Source organism: Gobio gobio (assembly GCF_949357685.1).
Source record: "Gobio gobio genome assembly, chromosome: 6".
In the NCBI taxonomy this organism is placed as follows: Eukaryota; Metazoa; Chordata; class Actinopteri; order Cypriniformes; family Gobionidae; genus Gobio; species Gobio gobio.
Window position 1 is genome coordinate 22033177 of NC_137102.1, and position 17827 is coordinate 22051003.

Here is a 17827-nt window from a genome sequence, read left to right on the forward strand (position 1 = left end):
CAGGGTTCCTTCGGGTCCCCTAGCCACATTCCCTTAAAGTGACCCCTTCTGTTGAAGTAGTGGTCTCGGGCCTTTGAGCAGTCTGGATAAGAACCTCACGCAGTTGCGTTAAGGTTCCGTTTAGATGTATAGCTTGGGCTATGACCGTAGGGAATGCTGTCGCTGACAGCCCAGTGTGACCTGAGGGAGTGGCTCAGGTTTTTTCAGTTGAATTTACTTGTGTTGACAGTGGTCACTGCCACTAGGCAGACACTCCCCTCAGCATGGCGGCGTTGGTATATCGTTCCCCATAGCGTCAGCTAGACGCAGCGAGAGTTCCCTTTCGAAAGGGAACGTTCTAAGGTTACGTATGTAACCTCTGTTCCCTGAGAACAGGGAACGAACGCTGCGTCGCTTTGCCATGCTTCAGGGCCTATCTGCCATACAGTCCCTTCAGACGAGAAGATGTGTATGTGTTGGCACAGCGCCCTTATATACTTCCGGGTCGCATAGTGATGACGTCATGGGTTGTCGTCGGTCAAAAGGATTGACGTGATTCGATAGTAGCTTCAGACACCTGTCACGCTGGAGGCGTTCCCCATAGCGTCAGCTAGACGCAGCGTTCGTTCCCTGTTCTCAGGGAACAGAGGTTACATACGTAACCTTAGAACGTTTTTTCTAAATGCTTAAGCAATTTTTTTGTAACTATTGGCTATTTTTGCAAAACTCTACACACAAATAAGAAAACCTTTCACCCAATTATCAAAACATTGTAGTTCTCTTGCAAAAGCAAACACAGCTAGATTAACTCTTCACACCTTCGTAAAAATGGTGTTTTCGTATCAAACAGTAAACACAAGCCATCATCTACTAAGCACACAATGTGCCAACTACACACTGATGGTATGAATACAAAACACATCTGGCTTTTGCTTTCTCTGTGTACAGATGTCAATTTGAGGACATACTTTTGTCATAGTGTCATGTAAACATACAAGGATCCAAACTTCAAGTATTGCAGTTTATTCACAATCATCAAAACCAAGACAAAGTCAGAACACAAAATAGTAATTTCACAAAAAAAAAACAACAACAAAAAAACAATCAGCCTACATCATGTCGTCTTTCTGGGTCCGGCCACAAAATTTCGTCCACATCGCATGCGATATCCTCCAGTCCAAGGCACCGGTGAAAATATTTCCTTGAATGCTGTATCCAGGCCTGACATGATGCCTGGTCAATATCTCCACATGCCTCCTCCATTGCCTGTAAAAGGGCTACCTGTTGATGGGCTGATTACAAAGTGAACTAATTATCTAAAACAGTTTTCACATGTGAAAGTGTGCCAGACAGTTGGCAAAATAGTGTTAATGATAGCCATACATGTGTATAATTTTGCTAGGAGTGAGTTGGAAATTTGGTAATTGAGTGTAAGCAGTGAGTTGTGTTTAAAGTTCTGCAAAAAGAGTGTTGTGCAGTGAATTGTGCCTACAGTTTTGCAAAGTGTGTGTTACAAAATTGCAAACTGAGTGCAAAGCAGTGTTTGTGCTTTTAGTTTTGCAAACTCAGTGAGGGGTTTTGCTATACGTATTAATAGTTTTAGAAATTGTGCTACAAGAATCACGATTAGCGCTTAAGCATTCAGAAAAAACTGTAAAAACTGAACGTGTCTTTTCAATAAAGTGTGAGTGAGCCGAACGAAAGTCACAACACAGACGCAGCAGGAGTCAGATTTCATTCATCACGAGAAGAGCTGAGCAGAGCTGAGATAAGCACGACTGTCATTCTCAGCGCGTGTCCAGTCTGACGCCTTATCAGATCGCATGTTGGAAGCTAAACTTTCATAGGAATTCATTGAAAAGTTGAAACACTTACTTTGCTCCGTACCGAATGCCTGAGCTGAGCAGCAGCGGCTGTGCACATTTACATTCTGTGAGTGAGATCCCTCCCCTGTGGGTGGGTTGAAAACATGCGGAACTAGCTCCTGTAGTCTCTAAATCATCGGTGTAATGTTTTGCAAAAAGGGTGAAGCAGACATTGTGTGTAATGTTGTGCAAATCTGTGGAGGTGTTTTGCTCATTGGAGTAAAGTTTTGCTAATTGTGTGGAAATTTTAATTTTAGTGTGTAAACAATCGTAAAAAACTGTAATATTATGAAGCGATGAGAATATTTTTGGTGTGCCAAAAAAAACTAAATAACGACTTACAGTGATGGCCGATTTTGTAAATCTCCATCCATTAGCCCAAAAACCGGATACTAATGACTTGGCCAGAAGGAATTCTGCGTGTAAGCCTTTTCAGCCTTTCGGTGAAGTTCTTTTAATTTATTGATATCTCATTTTAAATCTGACTCCATTAATAATTTTATCTGACTCCAATTCTAAGTGACTCCATAAAGTGTGCTACATTTAGAGTTTATCAGCTGATTTTACGATTAGTTGCGATTTAATTTAGATCGTTGATTTTCTTTATATCTTCCTAGTTTTTATATTCGTTCATCGAGAGACCCTAAATCGCATAGAGACAGACGCATCCGGACATTGCGCGCTCACGGACACAAAATGGTTACTTCTGTAATTAGTCAGAGGGTGCAGGGTGAATATTTTACCTTTAAGTGGTTGCACATGCTCACTCAACAAAAAGTGTAATTTTAGTAATATTCACGGACTACAACGTGCTAACCCAGCGATAGTCAGAGATCGGAATATCGCGTACGCTGCGCTCCATGCTTCAGTCGTACCGTCATCGGTGTGATCTATCATAACCCTAGATTTTGCGGTATTAAAGGAGTAAACATCGATCCATACTAGAATAACGATTTCGGAACCATACAAGAGAAATCAAGGTTAACATTTATTTTGGCCAGACAGGAAAAGTAAATACGTAAGCAAGAATCCATGATACACAACTGATCAGCGTAAAAACATAAAACACAATTGCAAAGCAATATGAAAATAATTTAAAAGAGTCATCATGTCTGGCACATCTACATGCAGTTTGCACGGGGGGTCTGATTGCAGAATATTCCCCCAGAGAGTTAGAACATCCAGCCTTAAATACTCCAACCAGAACAAAAGGGCTGTAAATATTTGCAACACCCCCACCTGGTTTTGGGGGAGTGGATCAGATATCTTTGAAGAGACTACTCAAAGGAGAACTGAATTCTCATTAGTTTTCCAATCTTTCTAATACTACCAGTGACTGCAGTGAAACTGAGACCATTTTACCATTCGCACTGAGACCTTTAAAAAGACATCAAACATGAAAAGGATAAAACAATAGATTTACAAAATACATCATCACTGATATATCTGCATTTGGTGACTTGAAACCAGGACAAGGAGAGGGCAAAATGGGGAGGGGGGAGGAATGTTTGTCAGGGTGTTGTCACAGTTTCTGTGAGATCTTTTCCTCAAGATTAGTGACTTTTATTGTTCAATTACTGAGGTGTGTATCTCAGCTTTTGTCTTAGCACCAAAACCGACTCTTACAATTTCAAAACACTGCTTCATGAAGCTTCGAGAGCGTTATGAATCAGTGTGTTGAATCATGATTCGGATAGTGTGTCAAACGGCCAAACTGCTGAAATCATGTAACTTTGGCGCTCTGAACCGCTGATTCAAAACGCTCCGAAGCTTCATGAAGCAGTGTTTTAGTAAATGTATGGATCTTGAGAGAGGAAATTTCATTGCTGGCTATGCAGGCCTCACTGAGCCATCGGATTTCAACAAAAATATCTTAATTTGTATTCCGAAGATGCTCCATGGTCTTACGGGTGTGGAACGGCATGAGGGTGAGTAATAAATGACACTATTTTCATTATTGGGAGAACTAACCCTTTAATTTGAGGAATTTATTAATAACCCTTCCATAAATTTCCCCAGAATAAAGCTGAGGCGGTCAGATTGGCATAATAAATCACCCCAGCGTGTCATGATTGGCTCAGCATGCGTTTCCCTCCTAAATTGCAGAGTGCAGACTGAGATAATGGCGTACATTGTTGGCCATCATCCACTGGAGGGTGCAAAAGCACACTGACAAACACATACCTGCAAACACTGGTAGAGCCACAGCAACTCATGTCCACATTGGCCAACTCTGTCCAAACCCCCCGCTATTTAACATCTACTTTGAGTCATGTCACTTGCTTCATCTTTATGTTTTTGCCCTGTTTCATTTTTTCTTCTTTCACACATACATGAAGCAATCCCCTTTCCAATTGTTCAGAGATCTTTAATCCATCTTCAGATCGGCTTAATGCAGTCGGCTCTAATAGGATCGCTGGTATTAACCTCTGGGACAATACCGCCAGCTGTCCCAGAGCCCCCTATTGGCCATGCTGAAGTAAGAAGTAAGGGGTGTGGTGGGGCAGAACGAAGAGAGACTGATAGAGAAAGAGAGAAAGAAAGAAGGATAGTGTGTTAGTGACTGGAAAGGGTGATGGGCTTTAGTAGTGACCAACGGTGGATTGACAAGTGCTTTTTCTTGGAGGGACCATCATTATCACACTTTCTACAACCTCCTACTGCTGTTTTCTCTGCATGTCTGTATATATTTACCCCCTTGGAAGGTTTGTGAATTCGGGTGAAAAAGGGTGTTTGTATGGCTGATTGAGCGGGCAGTGGACATATCACCATGGCGTTGGGTGCGGTGTGGAGCCGTGTTAAAAATGTGTGCCAACAGAACGGCCTCCTCATCTTGTCAGTCTTGGCCGTGGTTATCGGATGCCTGCTGGGATTCTTCCTGCGCTCCAAACACCTCTCTGAGCAGGTTAGTTTTGGTTTCCCCCACCTGGTGTGACCCCTATAACAGTTTCCCTGTCTTCCCCTGCAATGACCCAACTTTCCTGCCACTCTAAAAAAATGAAGATACTTTATTAGCAACATAAAGACCTTTAACATCAATGGGACCTTTCCATTGCACAAAAGGTTCTTTATAGTGGAAAAGGTTCTTTCGATTTTTAAAATGTTCTTCACACTAAGATAGAAATGGTTATTTTAAGAACTGATCACTGAAATGTTATTTGGGGAACCAAAAATGGTCCATCTATGGCATCTCTAAGAAAAAAATACATTCGGGACATTTATTTTCAAGAGTACACCTCATCCTCATTAATGGTAATATATATATATATATATATATATATATATATATATATATATATATATATATATATATATATATATATATATATATATATATATATATATATATATATTATATATATATATATATATATATTCCAAGGTATTATTAAATCAATTCATGAAATAAATTAAGATGTTTTCAAGGTGGATATGTTTTTTTTAGTTTTTTTATTTACTTTATGGTTACACCACATAACATTTAAATGGAAACTTTATCTGAAAATGCTATACGTTTTTCGAAACCAGCACATGAATACAAAGAGTGCATTACTAAGAACTTAAGAAATGTGTTTTAAACTTGATTTGTAAAAGATTTTCCTTTGCTTTATCATGGACACTCACTGTTAAGCGAGATGTGCATTCCATCAAAGCTCTCTGTCCTTATGACACAAGTAAACCAGACATCTAGTACCCCTGAGGGATTATCAGTCAATCAACTGAAATATTGAAGCACTATTGCATCTGAGGATCTGAAGTTGAAAATCTCATCATGTCTTCTCATCTATGTCGAGTTGAACATTTCTCGCTAGTCCTATCATGAGGTTAATGAACTAAGGTTACCTCTTGAGCTATAGGATATACAGTTTGTTAAAAAAGGTGAAGCTGGAGCTTTAGTTACTGTTACTTTTAATGAATGAATATAACCAGATTTCAGATCTTTTCTTTCTTGAGAACATTTCCAATATGCTTAATTAAGTCACTAACAACAGTACATTCAAGCTACTGCTACTGGACCCTCTCTTGCATGTGAATATGATTTGTTCTCTTTGTTAAAACATATAAAGAATGAAGGATTTATATTGATCAGGCATAACATTATGACAGGTGAAGTGAATAACACTGATGATCTCTTCATCACGGCACATGTTAGTGGGTGGGATATATTAGGCAGCAAGTGAACATTTTGTCTGCAAAGTTGATGTGTTAGAAGCAGGAAAAATGGACAAGCGTATCGATTTGAGTGAGTTTGACAAAAGCAAATTGTGATGGTTGGGTCACAGCATCTCCAAAACTGCAGCTCTTGCAGGGTGTTGCCGGTCTGCATTGGTCAGTATCTTTCAAAATTGGTCCAAGGAAGGAACAGTGGTGAACTGGCAACAGGGTCATGGGCGGCCAAGGCTTATATGTGGGGAGCGAAGGCTGGCCCGTGTGGTCCGATCAAACAGACGAGCTACTGTAGCTCAAATTGCTCAAGAAGTTAATGCTGGTTCTGATAGAAAGGTGTCAGAATACACAGTGCATCACATTTTGTTGTGTATGGGACTGCATAGCCACAGACCAGTCAGGGTGCCCACGTCACTGCCGAAAGCACCAACAGTGGGGAAGTGAGTTTCAGAACTGGATACAGGATAATGTGCTCTGCCACAAAGCAAAAATGGTTCAGGAATGGTTTGAGGAGCACAACGAGTTTGAGGTGTTGACTTGGCCTCCAAATTCCCCAGATCTCAATCCAATCGAGCATCTGTGGGATGTCCTGAACAAACAAGTCCGATCCATGAAGGCCCCACCTTGCAACTTACAGGACTTAAAGGATCTACTGCTAACATCTTGGTGCCAGATACCACAGCACACCTTCAGGGGTTTAGTGGAGTCCAGCTGCAACGGGTCAGGGCTGTTTTGGCAGCAAAAGGGGGACCAACACAATATTAGGAAGGTGGTTACAATATTATGCATGATCGGTGTATGTGGAAGATAACTTGATATATATATCAAGTATTTACCAAAGCAAGTACAGACGTTGAACAACAGTACAGCTAGCTTTATCATAAATGAGCCCTGGCATACCTGTCTGTTTGGATTAGGCTACGCCACATGGCAGCTTTACAGATCCATGGCCGCTGTTTTATGTTAGCATTAGCAAGTAGCACAGGAATGCCAGTGTTGCACAGCCATTTGTCAGCATTGATCCTGATGCTGCTTGGACAACGACCGCGATCTAAGCTTCATATGTCCCTGCCCCCTCCTTAATGCAGGCCTTTAAGCGCTTTAACACCAGCATCATGTCTCTCAGCTCCCTTCAACACAATATGGTCTTCAATAAGTCTTTCTCTTGCTTAAATGCTCTTCTTAAGCAACTTTATTTCTTTGGGCAGCCGTTTTTTAAAATAGTGCTGTCTCTAATACATAAAACTATTATTGGACAATAAACATAACACATTTATATTATAAGAGTAATGTATTTTCATGAACTAAACGGTGAAATTAAAAAGACTATAACATCTAAGAGTTGCAGCACTTTTGCTCAAGGCATTTCAGTGCAAAACTCTGCATCTTATGGACATATTTAAATATTTAAAAAGTTTTGTGAGCCAAAGCAAAGCTTCTTGGGGGAACGCAAAAAAAATGCACGAAAGCATTTAAATAAACGTTTTCCTCCCATCTCATATTTGTTTTCATCACCATGTCCCTTTAGGGGCTCCGTATTTATAGAGGATGTGATTCAATAACTGGACAAATTTCATTGCATAGCATCTCAAATGTTGGTTTGATCTTTCTGAAATGCATGAGCCAAACATCAGAATGATTTGGTATGATGACCTTTAGAAACGTCTTTCTTGATTGCGTTCCCTAACATCAGCATCTGATCGCAAGATAACATGAGAGCGTTTATTGTGTTTCGTCTGCAAGAAGCAAGTCATTAATGATGGAGGAAAAATGTGCAGTGGCTTCCCCAATTGCAGCAACTTCTATTTTTATTACAGATATGTTGTGCCAATTTCCCAGGAAGTGATGATTTAGTACTCTTAAACACATGGGATGGAAATGGTGATTTATTAGTATATGATGATAATGCAGTAATTCAAGAAATGATGATCAAATGATGGAGATGTGTGTTATCATTTGACATGTCAAGATGTGTTGTGTGCATTAAGTATGCTTTCAAAAGTTTAAAGAGCAGAAATGCTGTACAGTCCCAGGGTAGATCGTGGTAGTCTGCTGCTCCACGCAAATTGCATTCAGTACTTATTTTTGGGCAAATTTGCACAATTGCATAAATCCTTCAATGGATTAGATCAGTTTTCTTTGTAAATTTGTAAATCCCCCAAAAATAAATTGATTGAGGTAACACTTTATTTTAAGGTGAAGTAGTTACATAGTTACACGTTACATGTACTACATGTAAGAAAATCAACCGCTAACCATAAACTCTATAGTAAGTACATGTTAATTAGTAACAATGTCACCTTAAAGGCACAATATGTAACATTTTTGGATTAAAATACCCCAAAACTACTAGAACAATGTTATATATTTTGTTGACTTGTGTTAAATTATCCCAAACATTTCCAACAATGTTTAAATCCAGAGAAATAAGGCATTTTAATCAGGACATGGACCGTGTCCGTGCGTCGCAATGACATACCCTCGTTACCCTCAAATTCCTTTTTAATTTTGTAGAAACCATGGAAACACCAAAGACACATTAATATATTATGTTTTATTAGACAGGTGAGCAACTGTTTGGATACATTCATCAGCAGAAAACTAATCATGGTTTTATAGCTCAACACAGTTAGTCTTATTGTTTAAATCTCGTTTTCTTTATTTACCGCGAGTACCAGGTTTTACCATGCCTAATATCGATCTGGCTTACTGCAGTGTCCAACAAGTGTCTCACAGTAGCCGCCGCGTGAGCTCACAGAGTAGTTGACTAGTTGCAAAAAATGATTGTGCCTTTAAAATAAAGTGTAAACTTGTTTGATTTTGAAAAGGAGTATATTAAAGATTGGAGATTTAATTCAATCTCTATAAGACTGTTTAAAGTCAAGGATTAGAGAATATTTCTTTCTCCACTCTGTGGGACGTATTCGTGTACAGTGAATCAAAGCAGTTAAAGTTGTTTGTTGTTCTGTTTTTCCTGAAGGAGGTGAAGTACTTCCAGTTCCCAGGGGAGTTGCTGATGCGGATGTTGAAGATGCTCATCCTTCCCCTAGTGGTCTCCAGGTAAGAGTTCCTTTTTGCAAGATTTTAACATGAATAACTTAGCTGTAAGTCACTGTGAATCTGGTACAATCAAGTAATATAAGCGTCTGTATGTATTCGGTTTCTTAAGTGAGATAGCATGAAGTTTGTGTTACACTCTCAGAAAAAAAAGGTACAGTGGAGGTATAATTTTGTTCCTTGGGGAACAAAACGTATAACTGTACCTTTAAAGGTACACAATTTGTCCTTAGGGTACAATTACCCTTACAATTAACCATTGGCAGGCAAGTTTGCTCCTAATGAGTCGCTGTCCTGCAGTTTGGCTCCAACCCTGAAAGACATCTATAGAAGCTGTTATTGAGAATAAACAGAGGTTTTGATGTTGGTTTTATTGAAAATATTGCAGTGTTTTGTTTAGTTGACTATTTTCGTTTTTATTTGTGGTTCTTGTTACAGTGTTAACAAAACACATAATCTGTTCAAATCAAAAGAAGCCATAAACAAAAATTGTCATGAAAGAAAAAAGTTTGACTGAACTCATCACTGACTAAAACTATTAATAAATAATATTCACCAACAATAAATCGCCTGAAATAAGGTCTGTGGTTAACAAAGCCTCTATATATTTTCACGTTTTAATCTATGACATAAAACACACTAGTTATAACCTGCTTGTGATTTTTTAAGACTTTATTGTGTCTTAAAAACGGTGGTTGCTAACAAGTTGCTAAAAGGGACTACATCCTTTGGCGGGGACTTTAGACGTCATCGTGACAAACAGGCAATCTCTCACTAGCCCGTGTTTCAGCCTGAAGAATGAAGAACTTATGTGGCGTGAATAAATCGCGCTATTCGCGCAAAGTTGGATGCTTGAACATTTGGAGTTTACTCTCTTCACATGTTTGTCTCGTTGAGAAATGGCTGACATGGGCTGTGTTTACACGTCTTTTTGTGTTAAAATCTACTGTTAATGTGTGACAACTTAGTTTTAAGACTTTTTCAGTCGATAATGTAGTTGTTTAAAGCTCAAATCTGTGGTTTATTTATAAGAAGAGTGCCTATTTAAACATTTTATCTGGTGTTATCGGAGTTGTGAGCTCCAGTGAGTCAGCGGCGCTCAGTGCTTGTTTAGCCGGCGAGAGTTGACTTTCCTCGGCTAGTCCTTCTGCCGTCTGCCGCTGGCTATGATGTCTCTGTGGCGTCTCCAGCTATAATTAGTCTTGTGGAGATTTAACGGCCCATATTTGCTCTCATGGATCTATAATTTGTTCCCTGGCAAATCGTTTAGGCTGAGTGCAAAGATAAGTTTCATTACTTGTTTATTTTTAGGCTATAACTGTACGTTACCGTTGTAAGTTAGCCGACTAGAACTGACTTTGAATGTTTGACTGAATTGTTTGCTTTATTTCATGTGTAGCTTATTATACGTTTTGTATTATTGATCATACATAAACTTGCATTTAACAAAAAGAGACTGGGTTGTGTTTCATGTCATTTAATGTTATCACAGTGATAATCATATTGTCTGAAAAAACATTAACAAAAGATAAATCTCAGAGAGGCATGCATAAACAAAATTAGTTTCTAACATTTTTGGAAAAAACGAATGGACAATATTTCTCATGAAAAAGTGGATAAGTGTTCATACACAGCGCAGATCATAATGAGCGAGCGTGCTTTTAAATAAAGTTTGAGGAAGCTTGATGATGACGTTGATCCGCGACCATGGTGTGCTGTAGTCCGTTTATAGCCTACCGTTAGCATTTTATATCTGACGGCTTTATTTGGGCTTCAAAATGTATAGAGATTATCTTGGTAGACAAAACGTGTAAGGGTCATTACTCTTTGTTGAACACAGATCTTATTTTTTGCGATTTTCCAAAAGTCTATGGGGAAAATGAATGGCTTTTTGATCGAGGGAACCCATGCGCCGCTAACTTCCGGGTTGGCCTACAAAGTGACGTCATTACTTCGGCACTCTATGCTGTCAAAGCTGACGTGACGTTTCTTCCAGCGGTTAAATTTGAAATGTGTTATGATGGATGGACTCGACGCTTTTGGGGATTTTCTTCACACAAATCAATCGTTTGGCCTCGGAACTCTTGGAATATTTGTACTTTTTGAATAAATTGTGCCTGCAGTCGTATCTGCCTGTTATATCCTGTTTTTTATAATACACAAATGGGTAGGTTTAGGGAAGGGATTGGGTTATGTGTTTAAAACGTGTCTGAATACCGTAAATAAATAAAAAAAGAATAATTGTAAATAAAATTATGCTGGCTGATTATAATGGCAAAATCATAGTTTCATGACGATAACCAACATGCCCAACGCGTCTGTATACTGTCATTGACTTACATAGGCATCACTTCCGTGGACCCATCACGGAATGTGAAACTGCCACAGATTTTGAGTTAAGGGACCCGTGTTCATTTCACGGAATTCTGTGAGATCAGTTTGAAATTGCCTACCCCTGACTTAGAGGTACAAAAATGTACCCTTAAGGGTACAGCCCCAGTGACAAGCCATTTTACCCCTAGAGGTACAATTATGTACTTTATTTTCTGAGAGTGTAAGAATTAGAGTTACATACTTATGCCAAACCCATAACCATGTCACTTGTCCACAAAGTATCAAAAGCCAATAGGGTCAATAATGATACCAATACTGATACTTATTAAATGGAACATTTAAGGATAAAATGGGTAATATAGCCATTTACAATTATAGTTGAAAGCCATACTTTTTTAACATTTAATATGCTTAAACAGGCTTTAACAAATATTATTTTCCATAGACTTACAAATCCATTACAATGAATGTCACATTCGCTTTTTTCATTGTTTGCACACGTCGGATGCATATTCATTTGGATGCTAAAAAATGATAAAACCACTAGTGATTTTCACTAATTTGACGATAAATATACATTAGTATAACAAAACTATCAAATCAGAATCAATCTTCCCATTGTATTTACATATGGTAGTTGCTTATACAAAATAACTTCGAACCCATGACCTTGTCATGAACCCAAGTGCCATGCTGTTTAAGCTGCAGGAATTTTGTCCACACTTAGTGTCAACCATATTATTTTCTCCTGTGGAGCACAAAAAATATTATATTTTTGCAGAATGTCTGATTTGTTCCATACAGTGAAAATGCATGGTGATTTACAGTATATCTCTAAAAATGACAACAACAAAAAACACCATAAAGCGATTTGTGCTCTACAGAATATTCCAATTGATTATGCAGATTTATACTACGGGGCCGTTAAATGCTTGAATCTGATTGGTTGATGAACGTTCTGAGGTGTGCAATTATTTTCTGGGAGACGCACAGCGAACGTAGTTCCAGGCAGCTCTTGACCGCATTACAGTTCCATATCACTTCGCATAGTTAACTGTAATAACGGAAATTACAGGACTAAAAAAAAACACCATGACAGACGATTTTTCTAAAGTTAATTTTAATATTTACGGGAACTATAAAACGTTCAACAAATGGGCGGCAGGAGTATTAGACGGTCCAGATGAAGAACAACATAAACGGAAGCGGACATCAAAGACAGCCGGCAACAACAAAAGACATAAAATGATTAGCGAAGAACAGCTAGACATACTCGAGGGAGAAAAACACCAAAAAAACAACAGCTTGGGCAGTTAATGTGTTTAACGACTGGCTTAAAGCCAAAAATACGTCTCTGGATGAGGTAGAGAGAGAGGGGGCATCAACTTTAAATACCCTGCTGCGAGCTTTCTATGCCACTGTCCGAAACACATCCGGCGCAGAGTATTCAGTGTCAAGTTTTATTTCCCTTAGAGCTGGACTGAACCGCTATATATCCAAATACAACATCATTGGTCAATCGGAATTTAAGTCATCCAACGACGTATTCAGGGCCGTCCTCAAAAAGTTTCGAAAGGCTGGGAAAGACGTCAGTACCAGTGATGCGCGGGTTGATCCAAAATGAGCGGGTGCCCGCGGCCACCCGCGGTTACCCGCGGTTACGAGTCATCCAAAAATATTTTTAATGATATTCGGGTCACGGTCGGTCGGATCGTCAATAAATCCTTATTTACCTTTTGAATGTTGAGCGTTATTAACTTTTGAATAAATGCTGACGCGGGACAAAATGCCCGATTTCCCAAAACGTTGAACTGAGCAATGCCATTGTACCATTTTAATAGGCTACTTTTAAACGCATTTAAAGTCAGTTTTATGTATTTTCTGAGAGGGGGCAGGATTTTTGTTGGGAAAGTCGGGGGAGAGACGCACACTTCGATTAGACTGGATAAACACATGCAGCATCTTAATTGTTAAGAAAATTAAACGAAATAAATGAATAAATCAAGCCTGTATTACATAACACTAGGCTATATCATACAGCATTCAGAAATTCATATCCAGAAATGGAAAATGATGGGCCGCCTCAAGAACTTCCTGCTCTCGCTGCTGCACCTCTGAGCGCACCACGTCAGGGCCTGAAACATTTTCTCAATGGCCCAATGAGCTACGATGAGCATTTACTACTTTTAAAAAATGCGGGTCAGGAAGCGGGTCGGGTACAATATTTTCTTCTTTTTTTTTTGCGGTCCGAGTTGCGGGCGGGTTAGTTGAAAACGTCGGTCGGGTGCGGGTTGTTTATACATTGACCCGCGCATCACTGGTCAGTACTCATCATCCTCCCATCTCCACTGCTGAAATACAGCGCATTCGTCACTCTCCGTATCTGTCACCAGACACAGCAGCCGGACTGGTTCGCAAGGTCTGGTTTGACATTCAGCTGAACCTGGCGAGGAGGGGGCGTGAGGGAAATCGAGAGTTAAGACAGCATTCATTCGTTATTAAAAAAGATGAAAATGGAGGTGAATTTGTTTGCTTGTCTTATAATGCAGAAACAAAAAACCACAAAAAGCCCAACGATCCCAAAAAAGACTGTTACCGAGGATTCATGTCTGCCAACACAAGTGACCCCCTTTGCCCAGTTAAAAGCTTCAAAAAGTACCTCACTAAATGCCCACCTGATGCCACATCCTTCTATCTTCATCCTCTGAAAGCGACATAGGAGGAGCTTGACAGGCGAGAGTTCTGGTATTCTCACGAACCCATGGGTGTGAACTACCTCGGAAATATGCTTCCTTGCATCTGCGAGGCAGTGGGGTTATCCAAAAGATACACCAACCATTCATTAAGAAGCACAGCAGTTCAAATACTGTCTGAAGCAGGGCTGGAGTGCAGGCAAATCATGTCTGTCACAGGGCACAAGTGTGAAACAAGCCTGAGAAGCTACTGGGCACCTTCAGCAGAAGAAAGAAAACAATGGAGCCTGATCCTCTCAGGAAACAAAAATTCAAACGCCACAGAAAATCAAGGCCGGGACCAACAGGAAAAGACAATCTCCACTACACCGCTCCCTGCGCTTGATCTGCCATTTTCGATGTCTAATTTTACAATTAACGGAAGCGTGCAGTTTAATTTCAATAAATAAAACATGTAGGTCTAGATAAATAAAGTTGTAGCATGAATCAAAAAGTAAATATAATACAGCTGGTAGGCCTGCTGCATGAATTTTTTAGAGTGCAGTGTACATGTAATTATTACAATATAAACCTTTAAATTATACACTTTTGAACTGTAAAATAGACAGTAAACTAAGTGCTATCCCAAAACCTAAAATGTTGCTACCTTTTTTTACGGTATGTTTTTTTACAGTTTATCTATGTTTTTTTTTCCTGGCAGTATTTTTCTGTTTTTAAACAGACATTTTCTGGCACCCCTGCTGCCAGAAAATTACCGTTTTTTACGGTTTGTTTTTTTACAGACATCAAGGAGGCAGTTTAACTTACTTAACTTGTGTGCAATCGTCCACATCTTTCATACATCAGCATCTGAGTACATATACATAATATATGGAGAGGCTAGGTTTTAATATTAAAATGCACTTATTTCAGTGTTTTAATTTAGTGGCTGTTTAAGCTAACAGTTTGCTTTGTGCATTCAGTTTGACAACATTACATAAAGAACTTTATAATGCAACTGAACTGTGCACTTTTGTTTTAAATGCTTACCTTATGTTCTTATGCTGCCTTCCTATGCTATCGGAAATTTCCTACTTCCCACTCCAAGTTGTGATTACAAGCTCATCGCATTCAAATTTTGACTTGAGAGGGCGTTCATGTCCAATTTTTTAACTAGGAAACTAGTATTTACGATACTTCCAATAGCACGTGAAGGCAGCATTACTCCATGCATGCATTAGTGCAGTTTTCTAGCATATTTGTTTTAACTTCTCAGGTAATGTCAATGGTATGTGTTCAGATGCGGCCAAAATAACAACATTGGTCGCATAAAAATATATTTTAATTGTTTGATCAAAAGAATCCTAGGGACAATTCAGCTGTCACGGGATATTTGTAGGGACATGTTCCTATAGCATCCCTAAGAAATTCAATGCCCTTGCTTAGAATTGAGTCATATGGACCAAACTTGTACTTCAGGTACTAATATGTTCTTTTAAAGTGCTAATGTATACTTTAAGGTACTATTATGTACCATTTCGCCTTTGCAATTTAGGGTACTGCCCCAGTGATAGCTTTGTACCTTTTTTCTCAGGGTATGGTAGTTTAACTCTTTTTGACAGTATAAATCACTTTCATTGTTTGGAAAAAAAAAAATCTGAAAAAGCAGCTCAGACGTTCTGGAAAAAAATCTGTTGTGTTCCACAGAAGAAAGAAGTTCATTGAGTTTTGGAACAACATGAGAGTGGGTAAATGTTCATTTTTGGATGAACTACCCCTCTAAAACATTAAATAGGTGAATGGTCAGTATATATAAGGATTTAGCAGCCACTGTCCACATGCTGCCTGTGAAAGATTTATGATATGAAACCTCAAAGATAGAATATAACTATCCAAACCAAATGATCACATGCTGGATGTGCACATTTTTTGGTGCAGTAAAGTCTTGAGAGGAAGTTGATTATCACTCTACACACATACACTCTAAAAAGAAGGTTCTATATGGCTCCAAAAATGGTTCTTGGCTCGTAATCATAGGGGAACCTTTTAAAGTTCTATATAGCACTAATTTTGGTGCTTCAGTGGTTCTTCGTCGGTTCTTTGACTAAGGTGCTATATAGCACCGCTAACTAAGGTGCTATATAGCACCGCTACCATATACAGAACATGTTAAGATATGGTGCTATATAGCACCAAAAGTGGTTCCTCTATGATTATGACGAAGAACCATTTTTGGTGCCATATAGAACCTTCTACTTCTGTCTGGGTCAGTGTTCCAGATGCCCAGTGTACACACACACACACACACACACACACACACACACACACACACACACACACACACACACACACACACACACACACACACACACACGCACACACTCACAGGGAGTCATTATGTGAGGGTCAGGGTTGTTAATTACCTATAATCTGAGGAAGCTAAGGACCAACTGCACATGCACAGCAGCCAAGACCTCATCTATCAGGCACTTCCTAATTCAAAATGGCCAATGACTATATATAAACAAGTTAGTGTTGACCTTAATGCTAGAGCTTGAACTGTAGTAAGCGGCAAACCGAATTAAGAATGAAAAGCAGAATAACATTTGCAAAAGAACTGGCTCTCTTATGTGAACCTCCATCACATACAGTATTGCAGATGCCATGGCTGGTTTAAAATGAATAAAACTGACATATTAATCAAATGGTATGCTATAGGGCTTAGGGCCCAAAGCAGGGTCTGCGTACTGTCCTCGTTTCAACGCCATCTGCCTACCGGCAAGAGCGGAAACCAGATTATCTGATGATCACTAGTCACAATCAAAGGCAACCGTGCGCTTTCTTATTATCCCTGTGTGTATTTCAGTACGACGCTGATCTTTGGGGATGCAACCATGTGGATGCAAAACAGTTTCAAAAGGTCGCCATGGGAATATGGCATGTGCAATGTTCTGAATGTAGTTTGGGATATGACATCTGATGTTGGTCTACTATAGGTAATTACAGGATAGATGCTTTAAAATGCTTTTTCATGGCACTTTCTGAGTCCCAATCAAGTCCAAATCTCAGTTTCCTGTCATTCTGAGTTTACATTAATACATAGACTAGACGCAGGGCAGATAATCCTCTCAAAAAAATCTACTTTAAGGCATCTTTTCAATTTTCATCTATATGGAGAAAATCAATCGACCTTTTGCGAGATTAAGGCATGTCTTTTTTTTCAGGTCAACTTCATCTCATATGGTAGCAGATTGTTGAGATCTTTGAGATTATGCTTCTTAAAGCTGAAATGTTCATGTTTGTGTGTGTGTGTGTGTGTGTGTGTGTGTGTGTGCGTGCGTGCGTGCGTGTGTGCGTGCGTGCATGTGTGTGTGTGTCTTTTCATTTTAAAATACATTCTCCTCAGTGGCATGTGGTGCTGATGAGACAAAATGCAAAAATAATATCTACAATAATAATAATAATAATAATAATACATTTATACCACAAACTGTTGCTTGGCCACTGTAATGAATCCTTTTACAGTTTATTGATCATTTGTTACTGATGGTTACTGATTAAATTTTCAAGGACTTTTAGATTGTTTCTCTTCAGTTACCTGTTTCCTTTGTTCTAGTTTCCCGCCAGTCATTGGACATTCATTTTACGAGCACACCTTTCTGTATTTAGTTCATCACAATATCTATTTAAGTTCCTCATTTCCTTTCAGTCATTGTCCAGTATTGTTTGGGTGGTTCACAATGTTACGTTTGA

General features: G+C 39.1%; 1 protein-coding gene across 2 annotated transcripts in view; it reads left to right on the forward strand.

Annotated features, from left to right (window-relative positions):
* The first annotated feature begins 4317 nt into the window (after positions 1 to 4317).
* Positions 4318 to 17827, forward strand: part of slc1a7a (solute carrier family 1 member 7a) — a 39775-nt gene continuing 26265 nt past the window's right edge. The window contains exons 1-2 of one of the 2 annotated variants that reach the window (XR_013816621.1): positions 4318 to 4749; positions 8992 to 9071. Coding sequence is in view for 1 of the 2 variants with exons in the window: in XM_079818449.1 (XP_079674575.1) it covers positions 4615 to 4749; positions 8992 to 9071 (215 nt within the window). In the remaining variant the exon portion in view is untranslated. The remainder of the gene's footprint in view (positions 4750 to 8991; positions 9072 to 17827) is intronic. The other variant, XM_079818449.1, reaches the window with a different exon arrangement.